This window comes from Nannobrachium achirus (assembly GCF_963921795.1).
Source record: "Nannobrachium achirus genome assembly, chromosome: 22".
NCBI lineage: Eukaryota > Metazoa > Chordata > Actinopteri > Myctophiformes > Myctophidae > Nannobrachium > Nannobrachium achirus.
Genome location: NC_137829.1, coordinates 49,361,207 through 49,372,470, shown reverse-complemented (window position 1 = coordinate 49,372,470; position 11,264 = coordinate 49,361,207). Strand labels below are relative to the sequence as shown.

The 11,264-nt window shown below is 39.9% G+C and overlaps 1 protein-coding gene across 1 annotated transcript in view; it reads left to right on the top strand.

The window, feature by feature from the left end:
• Positions 1-8,812: 8,812 nt before the first annotated feature.
• Positions 8,813-11,264, top strand: part of arhgap15 (Rho GTPase activating protein 15) — a gene marked incomplete at its 3' end in the record, with an annotated part of 160,563 nt that continues 158,111 nt past the window's right edge. Inside the window, exon 1 of the mRNA XM_080752939.1 lies at positions 8,813-8,842. Coding sequence (XP_080609065.1) covers positions 8,829-8,842 — 14 coding nt within the window. The 5' untranslated portion in view covers positions 8,813-8,828. The remainder of the gene's footprint in view (positions 8,843-11,264) is intronic.

Below are 11,264 nucleotides of genomic sequence, written 5' to 3'. Positions count from 1 at the left end.
TTTATTTTGGGGGTCACGGCCTAAAAAGGTTTGAGAACCCCTGTTTCAGAAGGCATTTGTAGAATTGTCCTCAGCTAGTTTAGTTGTTATTTTGTGGAAAATGTGTAATTATCATATTAATGAGGGGTGAGATCCAACAAGGTTCAGGTGAACTGCAGATCTAGCTTGAACAGAGACTAAAACTAAGGACATTTTCTCTGGGATTTGAATTAGTTTTAGTTAGTTTTGTAAACACCCAAAACTGTTTCAGTTATCATTCTTTATCAATTATTTCAGTAAAATGTTTGTTTCCAATTCTAGTTTTAGTTATTTTGGTTAGTTAGTTAACTAACTATAATAACCTTGACAATGCATGCACACACGCACACGCACAAACACAAACACGCACACGAATGCATGCAAAACGCATGTGCATTACCTTAGCAGTCTCCATCCTTTTCCCCGTCGTTGAACAAAGTGTCTTCCAGTTCCGGTGCACTTCTCCTTCAAGCGGAGGAAGACGTGACACTGTTATATGCAAAACAAATCAAGCGCACCTCTCTTCATAGTCCCCGGTGTGGGAGGGGCAAAGCTATCCATGACATCCATCCACCAGGAACTCCTTTTATGGGCTGAAATGACTTTATAAAGTAAATCAGGTTCACTTTGTTGCTATATTGGGCAGACATCTTGTATGGCCTTACTGCAGGGTTCCTCAATAGGCGGCCCGCGGGCCATTTGCGGCCCGCGGGGGGCTACTGTCTGGCCCCCACCAATCCCAGTAATAATGGTGGTATAAGAGCAGCAACAAAACTAGTATATCGTCGTTGTCGGGTGGAAAACCTGTATCTCAAAATGCGTACGTTCTTTCGCAAGGTAAAGCTCTGCTTCATCAAACAAGGCTGTTGCACAAAAGTAGTGAAAACAGCAGATCTACAAGCACACAACGCCTCGCACCGCGAGGCGTTGTGTGCTTGTAGATTGGCTGTTTTCACAAGTTTAAATCATTTTTAAAATGATAAATGCAAAACGAACGGTTTTGGACATACAAGATTTTCACCCGACAACGACGATATCTGAACTTTCACTGGAGTAGCGGGAACGCCACCGTCGCCCCCTGCAATGTTGTGGCCCTCGGTTTGGTACCCTAGACATGATTTGGCCCTTGGGGAAAACTAATTGGGGAACCCTGTTCTATGGGCTGAAATGACTTTATAAAGTAAATCAGGTTCACTTTGTTGCTATATTGGGCATAAATCTTGTATGGCCTTACTGTATTTCCATAAGGCCATATTTATGGGTCAGATGGGGATAGATCATCTGATGACTGTGATTAATCTGATGTCCAGTGGTGGGAAAAGTACTTAAGTAAAAATCTATTCTGCAATGAATAAATACTAGAATTTAGTCGAGTAAAAGTACAAAAGTATTTTCAGTATCAAAATGCACTTAAAGTACCAAAAGTAGAAAGTGCTCATTATGCACAATGTCCCATTTCACAAGTTTTCAAATGTATAACATTTTGGAAAATCTTGAAAATGGTCGATCTACAATTGCTTGTGGATCGGCTTTTTCCAAATAATAATCAAAATCTACAAAATAACTACGGTAGTAAGTAAAGTTTTGAAAAAATTGTAGTGGAGCAAAAAGTAAAAACAAACAAACAAAAAAAACATTTGCCTCTGAGATGTAGAAGTAAAAGTATTGAAAATTGGAAATACTCAAGTCAAACAAAAATACCTCAAAACTGTAGTAAGTACACTACTTATGTAAATGTACTTAGTTACTTAGTTACACCACTGCGCATCAGTTCCTTCTATAACTTCATCTGAACCTATGTGGTTGTTTACAGCCTGTTCTGTACTGTATCTTTCATTTGAAACCAGCTGCTGCTGCATTTTCATATCGTATTTCTTAGATAAATACATTAAAATAGTAATATATTTGATTAGTGTATTGATACTAATAACCCTGTGGGGGGCAGCACTGAGCCACTTGTTGCATGTGTATGGTCAAGGTGTAATGCCATGTACACATTTATGTTTTCTCTCCTTTTTTTATTTTCAGATGGAGAAAGAGAGCTTACGGTAACTGGAAGAGTGTTAAATTGGCAAGCGTTTTCCATAATGTCAAAACAAAATCAAGAATAAAAGTATGCTTTGGAAAAGGGTCTGAGCTAAGGTCCTTAGTGTACATGATTTGAACATTGTACAAATTGTAGGTCTGATTATGATGTACTGTACATGTCCTTGTCCTAATCATGCATACTTTTTGTTTCAGAGTCAGACCATTTCCCAAAGCATATACTTTCATTAAAAAAGAGATCCGAGCACTCAAAAATGTGGAGGAGTTTAGGTTAAAACCATTTTTATTCTATAAAGCAGCCAACATGCTTTGACCGGTATAGTGTTAACTCAGGCTGATCCTAGAAGCACCACACACTTTTAAAGATGTTTTTTATCACCTTTGAGCACCCGGTTGGCCTCGGTTCTTCCATATGGCTGCTGTACTTTCATTCTTTACCTTTTCACATTTCGGGAAAGGGTGCCTCTTCCTGTATCCAAGCTTACTATTCGTCTTAAGTTGTTCCCAGGTTTTCTTCAGCGTAAACCTAAAGGTCACGTGTATAGATTTCATGGATATTGTTTGTACTGTAGGAGTGAAATGGTGGAATGCTCCATTTGGAGGGGGACTTCCTCTGTTTATCTCAGGTGCAAGGAGAAGAAAACATCGGTGTGAGTGTGTGTGTATGCGTGGGTGTGTACAGTACGTGTGTGTGTCCGTGTGTCTGCAAGCATGGCTCCTTCTGAAGCCTCGTTTTTGCTTCGCTCCTCGTCACCGCCGTGCGACGGAGCATAATTACAAACACCTCTATACGATCACTGTACACAGTAGTGTAAAAAGTACTAAAATGTTTTACAACTCATTCATTTTCAGGCTGAACTCCCAGTCTCCATAGACTGCCATGTAAACCATAGTACACGGATCATGCACGCCCATGCACAGATCAGGCACCACGTGTGTGCACGCGGTTGGGGACTGCCCATAAGTCTGAAGGTTCATTAGTCCGAAGGTTCATTAGTCTGAGGTTAGGGTTAGGGTTAGAGTTAGGCATAGTATTCTTAACATATTCGGACTAATGAACCTTCGGACCAATGCCATGGCACCCACATGGTTCACAGCTTTCAAACTAAAAAATCTGCTTGGAAATCCGTTCAGGCATTCATGAGATAGCAGCCATTATATTTTCTTCAAATGTAAACAAACATGGGGTCATTTATTTCTTCTTTTTTTTTCTTTTTTTTTTTACTGCACAAAACTCGGGCGTGGCAGCGTCAGACAACGGGAATAACTCGGAAAACTCGTGAGGGGGCAGTCTATGAGTTAAGTAAACGTATTTAATTTAAAATAATAAAAAAAGTATACATTTTAATTGAGTAAAAGTACAAAAGTATAAAAATCCTTTGAAAATTGCAGATCTACAAGCTCACAACAGTAAATGTACTTACTTTACACCACTGACTGTACGACATACCACATCTTATGGACATTTTCTTCCTCCTACAGTTGAATAATTTCCGTCACCTATACTGTATCTTATTGTAAAATGAGCCTTTCTTTTGGTTATGCTTTTGGTTCCTGTTCCTGAAAAAAAAACAAAGTTCCTGCCCCTATAAAAAATCCAAAGCACTAAAAGCAAACTGTTAAAACTCACAGAAATGCATGTTGTAGAAAGTGACTGGAATGTGGTCGGTTGCTGCATGGCATGGCATGGAATGGCATGGCATGCGATGCTGGATTTTACTAGGCCTGGGCAGTTAACCGTAAATACATTGAAACCAATATTTATCTTGCCTCATGTAAGTTCATCAATTCATTGAGAATCAGTTTTTTGTTTGTTTATGTTAAAGCAGCACTATGTTCTGTAGTTTGGGGTATCAGTGGCCACTTTGGACACAAATAACATGGCGGCCAGCGTCTTTGACTTCATTACCCATGATTCTCTGCAAGCATGTCTGGCGAGGACTCTTCTTTCGTATATCATCGTCCTTGATGATTGGTTGACGACATTTATTTCACAAGATTTCTTGTTCTAAAATGTCCAAGCCAACATGGCGATGACCCCTGTCGTATGGTCTCAATTAAAATGTCTAATTTTGACCCGATAAACACTGTACTGTACATTATCTGAAGTGACCTCTCCTGTCTCCTGCTTGTCAGGAAATGTGATGCAAAATGACTTTTACTGTCCTTACCTCTTACCTGAATTGAGCTGATTTATCAATGAAGCAATAATGTTTTTGAACGAAAAATATGCAATGGCCGGCTAAAATAAAGCACATTATTGTATTCCCCTCGACCTCTGTTTTTATTTGCACGGTTGACCCCGCCTTACTGCAACCACAACAACGGCCGATTAAGACCTGAGGCCCAGTGGTGAGTTCTACCGTTTCATGCTATATACGTAATATGCCGCGGAGACATTTTTGAAAAAGCGTATACCGTCCCATCTACTAACCATTTCATCCAATGACCACGCACAAGCTTATAGCCTACTACGCGTGCATTTCTTGCTGGGAATGATGATCGTATGCCCACTTTAAGCCTCTGCATGCTACCTTACTTAGAAAGCTGTATACATGGGAGTGCAAAATGCTTTAGTGCACACTTGACTGGACCTGAACACATAGTGAACCTGCGAAGCAGCTAACAAGAGGACAGTTTTCCGCGTGATATCGCTGCCGGAACGCTCGCTCCTTGGCGGTGCGGATAGTACGGGCATAACATTTGCGGCACTAGACTAGAGATATCTCTATCATCATGGAGATTATCAGTGAAAATGTGGCCAAGGTACTTGATTTCCTGGCATACAGAAAGACGACTGTCACGTAAGTGAAAGTCTGGGAAGGCCAATTTCTTTTACACACATGCCATTAATATGTTTCATACAATTCCATCTAACCATTGTATGACTATTAAATAACTGGCCCTCCATCGTTTGCTCCCCCTGCCCTGTCTTAAAGACATGGGGCCTGGAGTTAAATCTTTGGACCCATCTTCAAAAAAACAACAACGGAAAACAGCGCCCTCTGCAGTTTTTTCATGGAATCTGTTCTTGAGAGATTGCTGTATATCAAGCAGGTCATATGGGGCATCTCACAGTTTTGATGTAAACAGAGGAATACGCCAAGGTTTCCAGACTTCTTGAACATATTGCATATTATTATTAATCACAATCCATTATTGAGAGAATAAATAGGCATTTGTCTTTAGGCAAACAATAGCCTACAAAAAAAGAAAAGAAAGAAATTTCACAGGACTGAAAGAGTCTAGCACTTTCTATCATCAATCAGTTTTCAAAGTTTCCTGGGCCTTACAAACATGGTTGGCTATTTGGGAATTAAAATGACAGAAGAAAGTAAGACAATTCATTGTCCAGTCATAGATTTTGTGGTATGAATGGTAACCAAGAGGTAACCTAAGAGGTATAAACTATGGCATTACACTGCCACCTTCTGGCTAGATTGTAAACTGTACAAGACAAAATGATCCATTGCAGCTAAAGAGTGTCTGTCAAATAGGCCTACCTGATGACCAAATGTTTGTCCCTAAACCTATTCATTATTTTTGGATAAAGTAAATAATTATATTCATCAAATTAAATTCGCCAAAAAGAGCTAAATGTTGTATTTTGTTCTGTAAAACACACATTTGGATCATCTATTTAGAAAATGTACAATCACAACATCATCCTATTAGGATTATGATGATGATGATGATGATGATGATGATTATAGTAGTAGTAGGGTAGTAGGCCTAGTTTAGTATTTTCATATTATGTGTATAATGCAAATTTGTTTCAGTCTGTAACTTTGTGCTGCAGGTCTCTCTCTCTCTCTCTCTCTCTCTCTCTCTCTCGCCAATTACCATGCATCGACATGCAGCAATGGTGGAGTTATTCGATGTAGGCTAAGGTAAGAGTATGGTTTGGACTTGTGCTGTACAGTAGGCCTATACCCCCCTTCTATCAGTACCCGTTGCATTATATGTGTAGGTGATAGTTATGTTATGCTAATTTAGGGTTAGGGTTGCTTGTCCACAAATGCTAAGTAGCTATGTGTTATTTAGATATGCTAGACAGATGCCTACTAGTTTGACTACTATATCCAAAATGGTGTTGACATTACAGGTGTTCAAACAAAATAGCTCAAAAGTCTTCGTTTTGAGCTTGCAAGTCTGACACATTTGATACTTTCTGTGCAGTGGCGTCAGTTCAGCAAAAGTTAGGGTGTGCAGCAGCTAAACTTGGTATGTTAGTAAATGTGCCACAATTAACAAGAATGCATTGCACCTGTGCAGCTGACCTGCAGTAATGAAACAGAACTTGAGTGGTTAATTGTAACCTCTACTTGACCTCTCAGGCTCTTACTGTTTGGTTGCAGTGGTGGAAAAAGTAGGCCTACTCACATTATTTTTTTACTTGAGTAAAAGTATCAATACTGCAATGTAGAAATACTCAGTCGTTACAAGTAAAAGTCCAGAATTCAAACAGTACTTGGGTAAAAGTACGAAAGTATTGGCATCAAAATGTACTTAAAGTACCAAAAGTAAAAGTACAATATGTTTGAAAATAGCCGATAGTGGAGTAAAAGTACCTACAATATTGGATCCGAGATGTAGTGGAGTAGAAGTAAAAGTACTGACAACTGAAAATACTGAAGTAAAGTGCAAATACCTCAAAACTGTACTTTACACCACTGCTTGGTTGATCTACAAGCCCACAACGCCTCATGCTGCGAGGCATTGTGAGCTTGCAGATCTGCTATTTTTGGCTAAAGTTCTCCGAATAAGGACACCAGGGTTCACATAGTTAATATAAAGAAGACAAAAGCTACTGTCACACAAAGATTTGGAGGACCCCCTGGAGTAACTCCGAGGACCCCCTAGGGGTCCAGGACCCCCTGTTGAAGACTCCTTGCCTACATAGAAAGGAATATAATCTGCACTCTCTGAGGACTCTTTCTTAATAATGATCTGGCTCGCAGGCCTTCATCGGTTAGTGGTTACACACAGGCGGAAGTGACATAGGCCTTTATAGTTGGATATCATCCTTTAGTCAGGGGTTGACACTAAGGTCTCAGAGGCACTTGCCCGTCGGGCAAGTACAGGTCACGTTCTACTTGCCCGAAGGTAATGCCCACTTGCCCGAAAAGTAAATCGTCCATTATAAAATGATAGGTACGATTTTAATTACCGCTCAATTTAACACTTATTTCTTTACTTTCTGGGGCTGTGCGATAAAATGTCATACCTCACTACCTCCAAATCCAAATACCAAATACTTAAGCTATGATTGAATATTTCTATGGTTTCACACTTGTTATTGTATATTTTTAAATGTAGCAACAGTAAAAACAGCACATTATAGGTAAGCAGTGCTCTTATTTTACATTCCACAGAGCAGAAGACAGAGCACTCTGGCCACGTTCAGGTGTTTAGACAGATATCTCGTGTTGTGTTTATAGACATTTGTGTCCCCTCTCAAATGAGCACTTGCCCTGTCGGGCAACCTGAAAGCCAACTTCACCTGCCCTGACGTTTTATTTACCTGCCGGGGGCAGGTGGGCAAGCCTTAGTGTCAATGCCTGCTTTAGTTCAAAAGAACATGTTTGAATTATCTTGATGGATGGGTATCATGGTGGTAGACATGTCACAGCTAGCTCAAAATCCATCATAACCATATTTCAAGTCAGAGAATTTCTTGTCAGTTTCTTCGACATTACATCACTGAAGTCATTTTACAAATGTATTTATTTTCCCCCTCTCTTTACTTCTCATTGTTGCCTTAACCAAAAGGGTGTGACCCCAAGACTGCCTCGGAAAAAATGTGTCAATCAAAATGCCAACATAAACAATGCAGACCATTCTAAATGGTACTTGGTGGCTGAGTTGTTTTGCCCACGCGTGTAATTGAAAAGGGGAAGTGGAAAACCACTGTCGCTCTCCTGAACCCCAACTCCCCATGCTTGTTTTGATGCGCAATTAATGTCCCTGGACTCTGCAACGGTGCTTCTACAGCAGGGGTTCTCAAAGTGGGGTCGGGGACCCCCAGGGGTCCGGGGGTGGGGGGTTCCAGGTGGAAGTTAATACAGCATTACAATCATGTTAACCGCTTCATCCATTTATTGAAATTTAGTATGAAAGCCACCAGAACCTGTGCGTCACTCAAAATCCCTAATTCATTTGTCACTCAAAATCCCTCATTAATTTGTCACTACTCTTTGTCACTCTTTTGACATCAAAATGACATCACAATATAGCAGACATGTTCTGACATCACCTCATCCCAGCTCAGCAGAGGGATATAGGATATAGCCCCATATATGGAGATCCCTGATGGTCGCTACTTAGTATGAAAGTCACCAGATCCTGTCCGTCACTATGACACTATGGCACCACCTCTTTAACACAAATCTTCTCTTCTGGGGTTCCAGACTTCAGGAGGTCCACAGCCAAATACATATCAATTTGGGGGGTCCTTGACATGAAAATGTTTGAGAACCACTGTAATCTACAATTACTTAATCTGCCTCCCGCACAAAATGTCTGCTGTGCTGTGACGTAAGGAGAATTGTTTCGCTCATAAACACACTCTGTCTTGGTGTCTGGGGTCAGGAAATGGAGAGAGTGCAGAAAGACGCTCGACTCGCACCAACTGTTACACTGAACGAGAGAGACAGTGGTTTGAGAAACCCCCCACGTGACGAAACATTACTTCCTCTAACTTCCGAGACTTGTGCTCTCCCTCTGTCTTTCTTCTGTTTGTGTTGCTTGCGACTGTTAGAGTGATGGCAGGGACAAGGTAAGAGGCCATATTAAAACAACCACTCAATTTGAAGACCTTTTACTTGGGATGGCGAGGGTGGGGAGGTTAAAAGGTGTTACCGTTTTTTTGCTGGCTCTGCAATTTCTTGTCTGTGACCATACCCAGCCGTGATTTACACATTACACTGTATGGCGGCATACAGTATGCCCGCTGAATGTCTGATCGCAGGTGAAGTTGGCATTGTTTAATATTATACAGTGGGCTACAGTATGTATCCAAAACAGTGTAGGGCTTTTTCTACAATCCTGTGTGGAATTGGGGATTGACCGAATGACTAAATAGTCACTTAAAGGACAACTTTGTTTTTTTACAACAAGGGTTCAGATTTTAGATTGTTATTAGAGAAAAGAAAAGATGGGTGTTAAAATGTTTTCATTTACTGCTTTCTATTGTTTTAGCGATTTTAGTATTTTGATTTCAGTGGTTGGGGGCATGCGTACAAGTGGCTGAATATGTCTTTATTAGACACAATAAGCCAGCAATTTATTTTTTACTATTCACACCAGCTCCCATAAGTCACATCTGCCCATGAAAGATTGCGGTAAAGAAGAAAGAAGTAAATGAAAACATTTTAACAGTCATCTTTTTTTCTCTAATTACTATCTAAAATATGAACCCTTGTTGTAAAAAAGCAAAGTTGTCCTTTAAGTGCCATTCTGAGCACTATAACTAGAGATAGAGGTAACTATAGTATATTGTTCACCATTGTATTTTTTATTTTTATTTTTATGGTTGGTGTTAACTCTGCCATCCACTTGAAACAATATATAGTCATAGTTATAGTGCTCAGTGTAAATGACCCTTAAGACACGTACTGTAGTTATATATGTAGCAGTATATTGTGGTTTATGAGAGAACAGTTCAATTTCTTTCCACTGTATTAGCTGAGTTTTCGTTACAGGGCCTTAGTTGACTCTGCTCTGGTTCAGCCCTGCAGTGTAGGATATGTAAGGATTATACAGTCTTACAGTATATATGCATTGCTATGCATTTTTGGTTTAATATTCACTAACGTTTGAAGGAGAGAGAGAGACGACACTACGATGAGCCTTCCGTCGTGCATGCACCACCTCGGTTTCCGTTGTCTGGAGGATTTCAGCTGGCTTCCTGTCGCTGAGCCGTTTTCTAATTTGAATATCTAACAAGTCACACTTGTTATGATGATTACCCGTAATCACATTTTGTTGGAGAGAACAGGAGTAGGATTTCTGTATTCATCAAGCTTTTTGTATTTCGGGGATATGCCGTATTGTTTTTTATCGGAAGTGATTAGAACAAGACATGTATAAATAAGCCGTCCTCAGTGGCAGGAATGTGTGTCACAGTTTGTCTTTTGTTATTGACGAACAGAACTTGCAGAAAGAGGAAAGTGACGCAACGTTTGTGAGGCAAGGAGACAACAGGAACCCACAGACATCTTGCCAACATGTATAGCCTACCAAAAAGCTGTTGGCATTAGGGCTGTCGCAATTATTAGATAATCGCAATTATTAGATAATCGCAATTATTTTACATATTCGCGATTATTTTTCATAATCGTCATAATCGTTTCCATGTTGAAAAATGTTCATATATATTTTTTTTAAGTCAAAAATAGTGGAAATAGCCGATCTACAAGCTCACAGCGTGTCGCATTGTGACGCGTTGTGAGCTTGTAGATCGGCTATTTCCACTATCAATGTTCTTTTTCAAGTATAAAGTTGTCAAATATGTCAGTAATCTCTTTATATTCAGGTTATGTGTCATATCTGCCATGTGCAACTTCAAAGCCTACAAGCCAAACAGGAATGTGATTGTCAACGACAAAAACACAATTAAATCGTTAATCGCAATTATTTGAGTGACAATTAATCGTCATGTAAAATGTCAAAATCGTGACAGCCCTAGTTGGCATATTCCAGTGGTGGAAAGTAATACTCAAGTAACTGCAATGTTGTGGTACGTTTACTTTAGTGGAGTATTTACAATTTTCCATACTTTTACTTCTACCCCACTAACATCTCAGAGGATAATATTGTATTTTTCTCCACTACAATCATTTTAAAACTTTAGTTACTTTGTAGACTTGAATTATTATTACAAACTGACACGTTGTGACTGTGAGCTTGTAGATCTGCTATCTTCAAATATATTTGAATATATTTTATAATATAGATCAGGGGTCTTCAACAGGGGGTCCGGGACCCCTAGGGGGTCCTCAGAGTTGCTACAGGGGGTCCTCCAAATCTTTGAGTGATAGAACATTTCGTTTTCTCCTTTTTTATATTAACCACTTGAACCCTATAGCGTCCATATTCTGAGTACCTTTGCCGAAAATAGCAGATCGACAAGCTCACAACGCCTCGCGCTGCAAGGCGTTGAGAGCTTGTAGATCTGCTATTTTCGGCAAAGAGGTTTG